General features: G+C 43.1%; 2 protein-coding genes across 5 annotated transcripts in view; one reads left to right on the forward strand and one right to left on the reverse strand.

Moving 5' to 3' along the window:
• LOC140906847 (uncharacterized) overlaps positions 1-16,324 on the reverse strand; it is a 79,555-nt gene that overhangs the window by 26,591 nt on the left and 36,640 nt on the right. Inside the window, exons 1-2 of one of the 3 annotated variants that reach the window (XM_073331628.1) lie at positions 5,153-5,524; positions 4,032-4,102 (exon numbers count right to left, since the gene is read on the reverse strand). The exons of 1 other annotated variant lie outside the window; for it this stretch is intronic. The gene's annotated coding sequence lies outside the window, so the exon portion shown is untranslated. Of the gene's footprint in view, positions 1-4,031; positions 4,564-5,152; positions 5,525-16,324 lie in introns of those variants that run through there. One more of the 3 variants, XM_073331630.1, reaches the window with a different exon arrangement.
• The window catches only part of IMPA2 (inositol monophosphatase 2), a 32,732-nt gene continuing 21,122 nt past the window's right edge, over positions 4,715-16,324 (forward strand). For both annotated transcript variants that reach the window (XR_012157266.1, XM_073331633.1), the window contains exons 1-2: positions 4,715-5,122; positions 13,770-13,903. Coding sequence is in view for 1 of the 2 variants with exons in the window: in XM_073331633.1 (XP_073187734.1) it covers positions 5,021-5,122; positions 13,770-13,903 (236 nt within the window). In the remaining variant the exon portion in view is untranslated. The remainder of the gene's footprint in view (positions 5,123-13,769; positions 13,904-16,324) is intronic.

Here is a 16,324-nt window from a genome sequence, read left to right on the forward strand (position 1 = left end):
ATTTTCCAAAATTGTTCTCAGGATACTTCTGAATCCACTTACTAGATTTTCACAGCAGCAGATCTGAGCAGCAAGGAAGGAAATGTTCTGCTTTGTATAAGAGTAATAAACAGATAACTGCTGAATTATAGAAGGAAAGATCCAATGTATTGTTTTGCTGTTGCCAGTCAATTAAGTAACTACAAAAATCTTCTTTCATAAATCACCTGTAAAAAAAAAAGGCAGCCATCTTAATCCTGCTTTAAGTATCTTCTCAAAACATGAAGCCCCCTATCTTTGTAGATTTGCTTATTATTTGCCAAAGTGTAACCCAGGGTTGGGCAAATTACGGCCTGTGGGCTGCATCCGGCCTGCGAGCCGTTTTAAGCTGGCCTGTGAGCTCCTGCTGGGGAGCTGGGTCTGGGGCTTGCCCCGCTCCAGCCGGGGCGCTGGTTTGGGGCCACACCACGCGGCTCGGCCCTGCTCTCGCTGCTACGTGCTCCAATGGCCCCCTCTGGCACTCCAATGGGAGCTGTAGGGGCGGTGCCTGCGGATGGGGCAGCATGCAGAGCTGCCTGGCCACACCTCTGCATAGGAGCCGGAAAAGGGACATGCCAATGCTTCCGGGAGCCGCTTGAGGTAAGCACCGCTCAGAGCCTGCACGCCTGAGCCTCTCCCATGCCCCAACCACCTGCCCCAGCCCTGATCTCCCTCCCGCTCTCCAAACCCCTCGATCCCAGGCCAGAGCACCTCCTGTACCTCAAACTTCTCATCCCTAGCCCCACCCCAAAGCCCGCACGCCCAACCAGAGCCCTCTCCCCATCCCGCACCCAACTTCAATTTTGTGAGCATTCCTGGTCCGTCATACAATTTCTATTCCCAGATTTGGCCCTCAGGCCAAAAAGTTTGCCCAGCCCTGGTGTAACCTGTCTTTATTAAATACTGCTGGTAAATGTTCTTATCCAGTTTGTCTCAGTGTAGAAACAGAATTAGGGCCAGAACCTCGGGTCCAGTGAAGCTGTGTTCAGCACAGAAACCAAGCCAAGGAGCAAAGTGACTTTAAGCCACCTTTGCATCTCCCAAAACCTGATGGCAACTGTGGGCTTGTTCATGCATAAGTCTAAGGAGTCTTAGGACTGTTTAAACTTATGTTGCCATTGCAATAATACTTCTTAGTGGCCATTCTGTTCAAGATCGTCAGAAAACAAGGTGCTCCAGCCACACTCTTCCTGCCCCTTACATTACCATGGCACTACACCAGCCAGAGATTCCTTCATGCAAGAGGAGTTTCCAGCTCCTGTTTTAGTGCAGCTCTATGTCCACTTTGACTGAGGATCTGACACTTTGAATTTAAAAGAATGTGTGTAAAGATTTGTAAAACTAATTAATCATGAATGTCAGTATTTTCATTTCTAAGAACAAGGAGTGAGTGTGGAGTGAAGAAAGACAAAGCGACTTGGTACAAATCCAGCCTCAAATCCTATTTGTTGTTACCAAATCCTCCTGCTCAGTATGATGCCACATTTAATTGCAATAGAAAACTGGTTCCATGCAAAAGATCTGCAAAACAGGCTCAGACAGCACAAATGGGGATGTGGCCTGTGGAAACATAGCATGAAAATGCGATGCCTACATAGACAAGGTTTAGAGGTGGAATAATCATATTCAACTACAGTAGGTTCACTCTTGCTGGACCAGTGGTATGTTCATATAACACATAGAGATAGTAATGAAAGAAAAACAGATCATTCAAGATGATTAAAGAAACTTGACAAAGGCTTGTATTCACAGACCATCCTGTTCCAGAAATCTGTACATACTAATATAAATGGTCTAAAGGATTGAGGACAGAACTGGGAATCAAAAGATCCATCTTTATTACTTAATCAAAAGGAATTGCTGGGTGCTCAGCACTTTTGAAAATGAGGTAACTTATTTAGCCACCTAAATATGGATTTAGGAGCTCAACTTCAGACATTCAGTTTTACATGGGGTTGCAATGCCACCCAAATTAGGCCTGGTCACCCCTCCATCCAGGTGGAGGGAAAGCTCAGGCAAATGGTGTTGTGACCTAGCTCATGAGGAGACTGTTCCAGTATGGCAGAGCACAGGGGAGTCTGCTGATCAACTCCTGGCAGCACCGGCTCATGCACTGTGAGATGGGTCATGGGAGACTCCCCAGCCAAGGGAGAGCTGGATTTCCAGCAGGAGAAAGGGGTGGGAGATGAGTGAGGACCTGAATAGGGTCCCTGAAGGGAGGGCAGCAGAGACCAGAATTCCCTCCCTTCCCCCAAGAAATATCTGAATTGGCCTCAATTATAAAAAGAAGACTAAGGGTATGTCTACACCAGAAACACGACAACAGCGCAACTGAAGTGCTGCAGTTGCACCACTGTAGCGTAGACACTACAGAGATGGAAGGAGTTCTTCAGTCATTTTAGTAAATCCACCTCTCCAAGAGGTGGTAGCTAGGTCAATAGAAGAATTTTTCCATTGACCTTGCGGTGTCTACACCATGACTCAGGTCAGCTTAATTACATTGCACAGGGCGTGCAATTTTTCAGAGCCCTGAGCGATGTAGTTAAGCCGACCTAACTTTGTAGTATAGACCAGGCCTAAGTTTAGTGATTTGCAAATATGTTTTTAAAATTCAAATATGCTCACGACTCAGGCATTTTTGTAGTCATTTCTATTCCAACTGAAATCAATGTTTCTGAAAGCTCGTCAAATTGACAATCCTGGAAAATGAAGCCCTTTAACCACAGAACAGGTACAGAATGACAATGAAAATTTCCACAACTCTTTTCCAAAAAACATATTAGTATGATTCCTTCCCTGTGCTCATTCAACCCTGTGGCCATCTTTGATGAGATTACCAACACCTTTCTTCTAGGATGTGGTCTGGAACTACCAACTCTTTTCATTTTAGCTGCTGAACAGATATTTGATGGTAATAACTTTTGTTCACAATCAGCTAGATGGGACTGATAACTAGAGGCAAAGTCTCTACGTCTCATTAGCAATTTCTTGAGCTATTGAGTCTTCCAAAAGTAGTAATTTGGAAAGGCCTTATTTTGACATCTAAAGCAAAAAATTCCAGAATATTTTTTTTGAACTTCTTGCTTGACAGTGTAAATATTGTAATGAACTGGCTATCTTATGAGTGTGTATTAGTGTGTGCCACTGCCCTCTACTAGATGGTATCTGAACTACTCATCCTTGTGTCATAGGTCCTCTCATGTTTTTAGCTTACAGAGATTTTCTTTTAGTTTATGTGGTAGAGGCCTGCGTTATTGGACCAGTAGGTTTTTAGTTCTGTTCCTCTTGTCATTGGGAAGTTCCGGCGGACTATGTTGTACAACCATGACAACTCAGAAATCTACATAGCCATATATTTGTTACAATACACACATTTTAATTCTTCAATACTGAAAAATTCTTGGACATAATGGCTGAGCCATCTTCTTTTCTCTCTATTCCCCTTGCTTACATCTCCTAATTTTCCAGAATAATTCCCCTTTCTTCTATAGGGTGGTTAATGTTATATTACAGCCTAAAACATGAGCATTTGCTAAACAGCTAAAATAATGGCTGTCTACCACTCAGTATCTGTCCTTTATTTCTGATTTATTAGCAAGTATATAATCCTTAATGTGAAAGGGTATCTCTTTCACAATAGTCAAACTATATAGGCAGAACAGACAGCTGAGTAGTGCAGCAAAATATTTAGGGAGTGTTGATTGTCTAATACATACATTATCCACTTTGTCTAGGGAGCAAATACCTGGGGACCTGGTAAAGCCACATAAAGGTTGTTTTAAATAGCTTTGCATGTAAAATATAGTAGAAATCCTACTAAAGCTAACTGTATATCTAATAAGATTTTTATACTAAATACATGACTGATTCTAACATATTTGCTGAGGATTTATTGTGAAAGACATGTATTTATAATAGAATGTCTACAATATGTCCATCTAGCAATGTTCTTAGAGGGTTAACATTTAAAAACAATAAATATATCTTACAAATATAGCAAACTCTTAACTCACCTGTCAGGAGGTGAGTCAGGAACTCACGCCCTTCTCAAAAGCCCGGGGAAACAGATAGGTATTGCAGTACCCTATGCCCAGAGACCAAAGGGGTGGGGAAAATTAAAGGGTGAGAGCTGGACCAAAAGGAGACTGCTATAATTAATAGACACTGGGGGACAAGAGACCTCATCTCAATTAACAGGGAGCTGGGGATCAACGAGGGGTTCAGATCATCAAGGTTATAGACTATTAGATTCAGTGGATATTAATCCTTGGCATGCCCATCCCTGCAACGAGAAGAGCGAGTGTTGCTGTCCGAGCCTGTCTTCAAACTGCCCAAAGGGGAGCGATTACGTGCAGCTCGCAAGGTTTATGAGCCAGGTGGCAGATCAAAGCAAGTAACCACTAGGACTTGCTCTCCGCCACATCCTGTTCTCCACATCACTGAGTCATCGCTAGCGAGCGGCTCACCTCCCCGGCAGCCGCTGGAGCTCAGATTAGCAGCCTGCAGGCTTTGAGCGGCAGCGGCAGCCCGCCCAGCGGCAGCGTCAGGCCCTCTCGCCCCGCTCCCGCCCGCGGGCTGTGTAGGCAGGCTCTCATCGCAGAGAGGCGGCGCTGGGGGAGAGAGTGACAGGCGCAGTCCCTCCCCTGTGCACCGGGGAGAGGAGGAAGGGGGAAGAGAGGAGGGAGGAGGAGGAGAGAAACAGGAAAGGCGGGGGTAAGAGGGTGGAGGAGAGCGGGGGAAGGCGGCAGCAGCACGACAGACACCCGGCCGCTGGAAGCAGCAGCCTGCGGCCGCTGGAACCTGCCCGCTCGCCTCCCCCCAGCTACAGCAGCCCGGCGCAGAAGCCGGAGAAGTTTCCGAGCAAATCTGATTGGTTCGGGGGGAGCTGGAGCGCGGCCCCCACCCTCCCACTTGTGCTCCTCGGCAGTGAGAGTGACGGGGAGCCCCGGGAGCTGCCTGCCGCGTGGGGTGCGCAGGCGAAGAGGCGGCGGGAGGAGCTGCGATGAAGCCCTGCGAAGAGGAGGGGCTGGGGGCTGCGGCCGGAGGGGACCCCTGGCAGGAGTGTATGGAGGTGGCGGTGCAGCTGGCGCGCCGGGCTGGGCAGGTTAGCAGCAGCAAGAGCCTACACTGGTACCTTTGTACTTGCCTCGGTCCTCTCCCTTTCGCCGGTCACAGCTTGGGGATAGCCTGTGTAGGGGCAAGCTAGAGCCATTCCTTTCCTCTCCCTCCGGCTGGCCCCTGCCTCAGAAGGGTCAGTCACTTCCTCCTCCCGGGGAATGGAGGGTCCGCGCTTGCGAGGTCATCTGCTGAGTGTATCGCTCGCGACTTGTGCTGCAGTCCGAAGAGAGTTTTCAGCGGCTCCCTCCTTACTACGGTCCCCCAAATCAATGCCCCTTCCCGGGGCGGGGGTTAATAATGCTGCTGGAGTGGTAGGGACAGTCCCCTGCTGTGTGCTGCGGGCTACACTCCTGTGCGCTCAGCACTCTAACCTGTTGGTGCCTGCGATGTTAATGAGGGCGGGCGAAGGCACAGGCCGGGGGAAAGAGTTTCAGGAAATATCTCCGAAGGGGAGGGGATTAGTGTCAGAGTGGGTAAGGGAGCCAACTGGGTCAGGTCAAATGCAGTGGCAAAGCTGCCTTACTTTTATCCAGATCACAGAAAGGTCCCTTCTTCGCCGAATGATCAATGACATACATTTTAAACACCTACAGGAACGTTTTAAACATTTACACTAAGCATCTGTAAAAGCTTTTTGGAAAGCATATTGGCTATAGATGTTTTTGTTGAGGTAGAGACCTGCCATTGCATGCTGCACATAGGCTGTTTTCAGCATCGTGTTGAATATCAATGAGGGATTTTGCTTTCATATAAACTGAGCATAGGTGATATTTTTAGCAAACATGTAGCAATGCGGCCTTTAGTCTATCCTTTTGTTTTGTTTTTGAAGGCTTTAGCAGCCTGAACTGCAAATATTCAAGCCACCAGTCATGATCTTTTAGATGAATGGTATCATCATAGAGTCTTCTTGAGGAAAAATGAGAATGGCAGTAACGATATACTGTCTTAGTAGGGTATTTAAGGGAAATTCCACCATGAGAGTGTTTGTTTTTTTCACATTTCAAAATAATTTCAGAATGTATCTAAAACAATGGTCTATGCTTAAGAGGTGGTTTGGGGTGTTTTGTTTTATTTTAATTCTCCAGTTAGCAGTATGAAGGAAAAGGCTCCAAACACCCTCCAGAAGCAGACATATTTTGTGACTGGGAGCATTTTTTATATTTAAAAATAAGATTAGAATGATTTGTCAAAGCAAACATGTTTTAATGTATTTTCTTTCTTAGTAAGAAAAAAGAATCTTCACATGTATTACTGGAATATTATTAGTGTAGACAGTGATAACAATGTTAGATTATGGGGAATTGAGGATACTTCATATCATGATGCATATATCCAAAATATGTTATATTTCCATTTTATAACAGGTAGGGTTTCTCCCTGAGAAAGTGAGTGTGTCAAAGATATTAGCTGCATGATTGATTTCTTGCCTGCTATTCTTGCTTTGCCAGTCTTCTCACAATGGGGCAGATAATGATCTCACACTGGTGTAAATCTGGAGTAACTCCACTTCAACAAAAGTCACTGCAGATTTACAGTGGTGTAAATAAATAATGGTCAACATTTAAAAGTTTTGTCAGCATGGCTATGCCGGTTAGAAGTGTTAAAAAAATCACACCCCTAAGCAAAACAGCTATGCCAGAAAAAGCTATAATATAAATGTAATTATACGGGACAAAAAGTCCTTTTGCTCTTATAACTCACTCTGCACAGGAAAGTGATTTAGGATATCATAACAAAAGAACTCTTTTGCCATATCACCATCTCCATGGGGCAGAGGGGGGAGAACAACAAATCCCATTCAGAGTGGTAGCCGTGTTAGTCTGTATCAGCAAAAAAACGAGGAGTATTTGTGGCACCTTAGAGACTAACACATTTATTTGGGCATAAGATTTTGTGGGCTAAAACCCACTTCATCGGATGCATGCAGTGGAAGATACAGTAGGAAGATATATATACACAGAGAACATGAAAAAATGGGTGTTGCCATACCAACTGTAATGAGACCAATCAATTAAGGTGGGCTATTATCAGCAGGAGAAAAAAAAATTTTGTTGTGATAATCAGGATGGCCCATTTCAAACAATTGACAAGAAGGTATGAGTAACAGCAGGGGAAAAATTAGCATAGGGAAATAGTTTTTACTTTGTGTAATGAACCATGCACTCCAAATCTTTATTCAAGCCTAATTTAATGGTGTCCAGTTTGCAAATTAATTCCAATTCTGCAGTTTCTCGTTGGAGTCTGTTTTTGAAGTTTTTTTGTTGGAGAATTGCGAATTTTAGGTCTGTAATTGAGTGACCAGGGAGGTTGAAGTGTTCTCCGGCTGGTTTTTGAATGTTATAATTCTTGACATCTGATTTGTGTCCATTTATTTTTTTGCATAGAGATTGTCCAGTTTGGCCAATGTACATGGCAGAGGGGCATTTCTGGCACATGATGGCATATATCACATTGGTAGATGTGCAGGTGAACGAGCCTCTGATGGTGTGGCTGATGTGATTAGGTCCTATGATGGTGTCCCTTGAATAGATATGTGGACAGAGTTGCCAAATTCTTTTTAGTGGCCTTAGGTCAATATCTGCCTCAACCTGAGGGTTAGGGTATCTCTACACTGGATAGTAAACCCAGATCTGTTGCAGACCTGTTCTTTCTAAGCTCATGCTTGAGCATCCACACTTCATTGCTGTTCAACTCTCATATGCATGCCAGCAGGTACACTCTACACTATGAAGACCCAAGTCAGACCTTGCTGTTTCTTGGGCATAACTCAGGGTTCTTAGCACCTTTGGTAGCCATGGCTGCTTTAGGGCTTGATTCATTGTGTATTGTGAGAGAACATGTCTGTTCATCCCTTGGGACTTGACCAGAAGTGGTTTGACCCCACCAATGCATCCAGCAGAGCCATTTGGGTGTGCATGCTCCTAGCAGCCAGAGTTGTCAACGTGGATCACCACCCAGTGGAAGAACTTCTCCAGGTCATGCTTTCACTCCTATTTCGGGCGTCAGCCAAAGCAACTGTGAGAAGCTGGTGGACATTTTGGCAATGATATTTGTCCTACCAAAGGCATCTATCTCTTGGAGGGGAGTACTGAAATCCAGATTATGGATTTCTGGTAGAGGTTAATCAGAACTACATCTTCCGGGGCTTCCTTTTTGATTTTTTGTTTGTTTGTTTTGGGTTTGTTTGGGTTTTTTTGTTCGTTTTGGTAAAAAAAACCTTAAGAATGAGAATTGGAAGAGGAAATTCATCAGTCTCCATGGAATTATTTTTTAAAAGGACATGGTATTCTTCTTCTCAAAGATGTTCATCCATGTTTAGTAGAGGAGTCCACAAACATATCCACCAATGGGAATTTTTTAATATACTTTTGGAATAGTGTCTCCAAAAGTCAGAAGGCTGATAAAGAAATAGTTAGATGAATATGTGTGTCATTGTGATGCTGTCTCATCTGGGAATGTACCTGCTCCAAGTCGTGGATCTCATGCCTGAACCCATTGCTTAGCTCTGTTTACGTATATTACATATGTGGATCTGTGCCATGCAGTTTGGATCCAGTTACTTTGGAGGGGCATGGGAGCATGGATTAGGTATTTTTAGTTTGGGCCACTTGCTGTGCATAACTGGCCTGTATTGAAATCCCTCCCCATCCACTATACCTCTAACCATGGACTTTCTCACATCTTTTTTCTATTGAGTATTCTTTTACCAAATCTTGCTTACTTTATTCATGTAAGTAAACCTATTAATTTAGGGATGACTTTTTGCATAAGTTAAGTAAGTGGAATTAGGACCTGTTGTGGGTTGTGGCTGCTCTATAGTATTCCCTGCTGGCCAAGCATGGCAGGGCAGGAAGTCCCTGCCTAAGTTTCCCTCCCAAGGGTGGATTTTCTTGGCTTGCCAGACCCCGGTTTGTTCTGGAGAGGTGGCTTAACCCTCCAACCAAATAACAAAACAAAACTTATCCCCTTCCAGAGTAGGGAAAGTCCAACTGAAAAAGTCCCAACAAACAAAAATGTTCTTCTGCCCTTGAGGGGCTTCTTTTTAGTTCACTCTCTGGGCCCTGTTCCCAGCCCTTTTGTGGGTTAGCTGGGCGAGTCTTTCTGGCTCTGGGATCAAGCATTCAGACCCCAGTCTGATTCCCCTGGAGTACTATTCTCAGCCTCTCCTGGGCTCTGTTCCTTGTGTCCTTCCCTGCTCTGGTATAGAGCAGTGGGACCCCTAGAGTATTTGGCCTCCTGCAGACTAGGGTTCAGGGCCTTCCACAGGAAGTTTCCTACTCATAGTGGCTCCAACTCCCAGATGGATCTCTCTGAGTCCTTTCATAAGGCCCAGATGTCCATTAAGCTGTCACATGGGCATGGCCCTCCTTAGTGCCACCCCCACAGGCTCGGAAGCAGCTAATTAATAATGACACTGATGTGGCTGGCCTCATCTCCTCATATGTTTGATATGACAACAGTACTGGACAATATGGGTCTGATCTACTCTCATTTATGCTGTGTAAGTTGGGAGACACTTCAGTGAAGTCAATGGAGTTACACCAGTGTAAAACCAGGGGTATGTTGACACTAGAAACGCCACAGTGGCACAGCTGCATCGCTGCAGCTGCGACACAGTAGTGTGGACACTTACTATAGCAGTGGAGGGGTTCTTCCCTTGCTGTAGATAATCTGCCTCTCCAAGAGGTAGCTAGCTTGACCTAGCAGTGTCTACACCAGGGCTTAGGTTGGCTTAATTACATTGCACAGGATGTGAAAGTTTTCACAACCCTGAGCAATGTAGTTAAGATGACCTAACTTTGTAGTGTAGACCAGCCCCTGACATGAGGTCCTGAGAGAAAAATTAGGCAGTGTATATGTCTAGCATGTTAATGTTTCCATGTTTTTAAACTGGAAAAGGAGAAAGCTGCCAGTCAGAGAATTAGGTGTGAAATCCTGGCCCTAGTGAAGTCAGTGGCAAAACTCCCATTGACTTCAGCAAGGCCAGGATTTCACCTTACGTGTTTTGTCTTTCTGTGGCATTTTTAGGGTATCTTGTAGTGAAACATAGGCAGGCTGATTTTAAAGAATAATTTTATTTTGGGGAATTACACTTTTCCAAATGTAATTTAGGGTTTGATTGTGCCGTTAAGGCACAGCCCACTTTGGGGGGCATTGCAGAGCCATGCTGCCGGGAGGCACAATCCCTCCTGAAACTCGGGTGTGCCAGGCAAGTGCATACCATGCACCATCTCTTAGGAGGTTATAGCATGATCCCCCCTCCAGCCAGGCTGTTCTATTGTCTGGTATGGAGGGAGATGGAGCCATGGCCCTGCCTGCTCTCCATTCCCTTTAGGATGGCTTGAACCCCCAAAGATGCTAGGAGGAAACAGTCTGTCGGTCCCCTACACTGACACCATGATTATGTCAGACTCTTAAGCATGCGCTCCTTGCATCTTCACTTCTCTCTGCCCTTTGTGCAATCACACAAGGGCCAGGCTCAGTCTACCTCTTAGTTGTGCAATGAAGTGTTGATATAACTTGTCTAAATTACTGGGCTGTTAGATCAGCAACTAGGTATTATCTGTCCTTTCATATAAAAATAAACAGTTAAAATATGGACAAACTGTAATCTAATGAGGATGATTAGTGTAATACTTGTATAGCCAATATATAATTGCTCAGCTTGGTTGCTAGTTTCATTATACCATACTGAGGGAGGGGGAGATAAGCTATTTTTATTTCATTGACACTTTTTGTGGTCGCTGAATAGATTTCACTTAATCTGTCATAGCTCTTGTCATCTTGAAGGACTCTTATGTAACTCCACACCTAATTTGGAAGACTAGGTGATTATATTTGTCCATTTAAAATGTGTTTATATCAAGTGTTCTGTAAAGAGTCAAACCTAATGGGATTCTGTTGTACATACTCTGTATTTTTTTCACCATTTGGCCTGATTCTAATACTTTTACCCAGGTTTGAAGCACTTTACTCCACAAGTAGTCCCACTGACTTCAGTGGACTGGTGGAAGGTACTATTCAGCATAAAGAATCTGGCCCAATATGAGATACTTGATCAACTTAATTTTATGAAGAACAAATGCTGTTCTGTTTATAATGCAAAAAATGTAATCATGGTGAGCGAGGTTATGTCTACACTACACTTACAGTGCATTGAGGCGGTGATCGATCCACCAGGGGTCGTTTTAGGGGGTCTAGTGAAGACCCACTAAATTGACCGCAGATCGCTCTCTCGTTCACTCCGGTACTCCACTGGAACAAGAAGCATAAGGTAAGATGAGGGGAGAGTTTCTCCCATTGACCCAGCATGGTGTAGACACCGTAATAAATCAACTTAAGCTACGTTGACTCCAGCTATGTTATTCACGTAGCTGGAGTTGCAGAACTTAGGTCGACTTAAACCCATAGTGTAGACCAGCCCCTAGTTTCTGACTTGGATTTCAGGTGCAAGTGAGTGAGATGGAGTAAGAAACCCTCTCCTTAGCAATTTATGCAGCCTTGGATCTGTTGTCCATATAAGAGGAACAGTGGGGATAGGCAGAAAACTGGCGGAATATAGGCCACACCCCCATACACACACCCAACCCCTAACCAGAGTCATTTGAGCCCATACAGATGGGGTAGTAATTTGCTGTTGGCACATCCCAGGAGCAAGGAGAAATCAGGAAAGGAACTGAGACTCAGAGGTGTGTCTCTAAGTCAGAATGCCTGTTGGGGCAGACCAGTTTATGTATTTACTACTCCTTGCTCAGTCTACCCTGTGTTAAGAAAAAATAAAAAAAGTTTAATAACATCATACAAATGATGTTAATTCACATTAATTAATTATTAATTAATTCTTAATTCACTTGACTGCCTTATGACTTTTTGGGGACACCATGTGAGTGGTAATTTAGGCCCTAATCCTGCAAATACTTACCCATAATGGTAACTTTACACATGTGAGTGAGCCCATTGAATTTGGAATCGTTCACATGTGCACAGTTACTCACGTGTAAAGTTCTTACAAAGTTGGGGCCTTGATATCATGCGCACCCAAGGCACTAAGTTAGCTAAAGAGGTTCAATATCACCAGGAAAACAGGGCAGTACGTAAGGAAATAAAGGAGTTTTCTTGAGTAAACATTTTGCCATGTAATAAATAATACAAAACCTTTTGTGTATCATCTTCAAAGGTAAAAATATTAATTAATCTTCAAACTCCTTTGTGAGCTAGGGAAGTAAGTATAACTTTAATTTTACAGCTGATGAAACTGAGACAGAGAGGTAGTGGGACTTTTGTAGGCCACACAGCAAGTCATGGTCCAGATTATGTAAGGAGGGTCACTGTAACAGCTGAGTGAGTGAAACCCTTCAAATGTAATATTTTTGCCCATGATAAACACGTGATAGAAATGTAATAGGAATTTGAAATTTCCTGGTTTCCTGTCCCATAAACAGTACTGTAGAACAAACTGCCATTTGAACATAAATGGCTTTTCTTTAGGTAGGTTTAAAAATACTTGAGTGCCGGAGTTTTGATTGAAGGATTTTAAAAAATGTATGCCACAGGAGGAGGTTGTGTTTAGAATATTAATTTGATGTTGCTTTTTATTTTGTGTAGTTATGTACAAATCCAGCAATTACATTAATTTGTCTTTGCTATCACTGACTGTTTTGATGTCCTTTCTTAGATTCTTCATAATTGTCTTTGGTTAAAAAAATAAGTTAACTGTTCCTCCAGAGAAACATTGTCATCATGCCTTGTTTCATAATGTCTTGCCTTATGAAGTAAGAAACAGAAAGAGGTGAAAGTAGGAAGAAGTTTGTCATTCATAATTTTCCCATTTGTGAATTTGCATCAAATTTACTTTAGTTTAGTATGGCTTTCAAGTTTTTTTAAAACATTACGCCAAGATTTAAAAAAAACACAGAGCCCAGTGTTAGACTCCTAAGTCCATCTTTAGGGACTTAAATAAGTGGCCAGTTTTTGAAAGGTGCTGAGCACCCAGCAACTTCCACCAATTTCACAGGTTGCTGAGCATTTTTTAAAATCAGGCCACCTATTTGGACTTAGGATGCTAACACTAGACACCCATGTTTGAAAATCTTGGCCTAAATCTGATATAAAAGGCTTCTTTTCAGAGCCGAACTAGTATGGTTTACATTTTTTGTCACTTTTTAAAATGTAAGAGGTGGGAGTTTTGTCCCTGTAGTTTTTTTTTTTTTTAATATTGTATTTCCGATGGAGAGGAAAGAAAACTCCTGAGCCCCAATGATCCTCCTTTTTCCCCTGTGTCTCTCCCCTAATTTTTCCAACCCTTAGTGTGCCCATCTGCTGCGATCCTTCTTACTATACTTGTGGCTGCATCTCCTTCCAGAGCTTGTCAATGACTTTCCTGAACTAGCTAGAGGGGTTGTTATGGAGAGATGCAAGGTGCTTCCTACCCTCATTGCCTCGGTAGTATTCACCACCCCTGAACAAATAGGATGGATTTTGAGTCCTAGAACTGGATCCCTTCCCTTGCATGGTAGCATACTGATGTATCAGTAGATTTCAGGGTCAGCAATGAACCTCATGTGTAATATATTTTGTTAGTGTCTAGGGAAGGAATGTTAGAAATAAATCTGATGTGTGTACTCCTCTTTCAGATTATTAGGAAAGCTCTTACAGAGGAAAAACAAGTGTCTACAAAAACATCTGCAGCTGATCTTGTGACAGAAACTGATAATTTTGTGGAAAATGTAATTATTTCTGCTCTGAAAGAGAAGTTTCCCTCCCACAGGTAAGTATCTCTAGAGAGAGAACTGCCCAGGACCCTGTCCCATGCACAGGCCATCTATGTGACCATCATTAAAAGGGAATTTATAAAATTCAGTCCCTAGATGTCAGATGAGATCTGTACAAATTAATTCACCTCCTAATAACTGAATTCAGTTTTAATACCATTTAGATATCACTTTGTTCGGTCTCCATTGTTAAGAATTAATAAATGTCTTGAATTTAAGCAGATTGGACATTTTTATAAGCTTCCTTGCTTTAAAAATTTCTGTTCCAGATTCACTTTCATGTTGAAAATTACTTTGAGAAGGTACACGGTATTTTTCATTATTGGCCACATAGTATTATTGCTCTGGATTAACTTGAGTCATCATCTGAGGTTTTGAATGTTTTGCAACCTTATCTGATTTAATTAAATAGTAATATAACACTTTTGTCACCAGTAAGGGTCTCTAAATTAAACTATCCATAGGAAAGCTTAATTTGTTCACAACTCTGTATCTTTTTTTCTTCTGCAATATAATACTAAGAATATCTCAACAAATGGACATTTGAATCAAGCTGCATTCAGTTATCACTAAGGCTCCAGTCCTGCAAACGTTCATGTGAATAATTTTGTTTTACTCACGTGCATATATGTGTGTGCAGGATCTGGACTGAGTATAGCATTAAGTCACATTTAGCTCTTCTAGCATCTGGAGGGTTCTCAGGTGAGAAAGAGTCAAGGAGGCTTAGCTCCTTGAAGCATCAGGATCCTAGCCTATAGAAAATAAATGTTGTACAAGTTACTGCACAGGATTTAATTGTAGGTCTTAAATATGAATTCGGGTACGTGATTCCTCTTGAGCTATTAAGGGCCATCTGAGAGTAACCCCCTACAAACAGAGGCCATAAAATGATACATTTTAGCATATTCACATTGGAAATAAGCTTTATAAAACACGTCTTAAGATTGGCTTGACGCACACAATATATATATACTTTACAACTGATTTTCACATTTTACTTTAACCTATGAGGGTAAAATTCAGCCCTCTGCAGAGAGCCAATACAAGGCCTGTGTGCTACTTAAATCTACATAAACTCTCTACATCTACTTTAAGTGGGTTTTAAGTGGCACATAGTGTGACGGGATCCCCCCGGAGTGCAGCCTGGGACTGTGGGACCGCTGTGCCCCCTTAACTCTCTCCAGCCTGGGCTGTCTCTCACAGTGCCTTGCTAGTGACCAGCAGCAAGCCCCTCCAGGTGCTGTGATCACTCAGCACAACAACATGTGGAGCCCCACCACACCCAGCTATACTGCATGAATGCTCCCAGAGCCACTCATGAATCACACAGAGAAAGACACCAGTCAGATACCCCCCCCCCCCAGCTCCCAGCACTGTACCTCAGGAATATACTGTCTAATTTCTTAATTGGTTCACCACTTCAACAATGGAAAGTGAACATACACCAGCCTTTGTCAAGCCTGAGCAGATTTGCCCCCATACTTCATACCAACTCACTGGTAAAGATAAACCGTTAAAATCTATCTTTGATAGTCAATAAATTTGTTTAAGTGATATTAAGTGATAGGCAAAAAGTCAGAGTTAGTTACCAAAATAAAATAAAATATAAGCACGCAGTCTAAACTTTCAACCCTATTAGACTGGGCAATATCTCAATTAAGCAGTTTTTCTCACCCCACGGGATATTGCAGTCCTTAATATTCAGGTTTGTTCCTTAAACCTGAGCCAATCTCCTCTGTTGGAGTCTTGTCTTCTTCTCAGTGTCTTAGTTGCTTGCAGCATAAGTGGGGGCAGCAGAAAAGGCCCAGTATGTGTCCACGCTGTGTGTTTTATACCCTCACTCTATGTGCTTGGAAAACACAAGTCCAGGCGTGACTGGGGGCATTGCTGAGTCTCTCCCAGTAAGGTTGAGCAATTCCCCTGGTGTGGCCTCATGCAGGTGAGTCATTGCATTGTAGCTCCCTTGCTGGACAATGGCTCTTGATGGGTTGGACGTTGGTTACTTTCCTTGCTGTTGCCTCTGGGGAGCAAATATCTTGCTGATTCCCCAACTTACAGCATGTTTTAGTGACAACCATACAATACAATTCTCATAATTTCACATGCATTAATGGTACACATATATGGATAGAGAAATGACTTTCGGCAGATCGTAACCTTTCCCCTGATGCCCTACAAGGCATGGCTTATATGTAATATCACAATTATATACAGATGAGGAATATGGGGGCATTACAGGGTGCTCCCCCAAGGCACAGAACGTCACACATCGGCCTTGCACTAGCCCTTTACATAGGGATGAATTTGTGTCCAATTCGAAAGAATTCAGCTAACATGGAACATATTTAAAAACCTGATCCCATTGGTCATGTTGGTGTAAAAGAGCGTACTTAATGCAAAAATCACTGAAAAAATTA

Source organism: Lepidochelys kempii, chromosome 2 (genome assembly GCF_965140265.1).
Source record: "Lepidochelys kempii isolate rLepKem1 chromosome 2, rLepKem1.hap2, whole genome shotgun sequence".
Classification (NCBI taxonomy): domain Eukaryota; kingdom Metazoa; phylum Chordata; order Testudines; family Cheloniidae; genus Lepidochelys; species Lepidochelys kempii.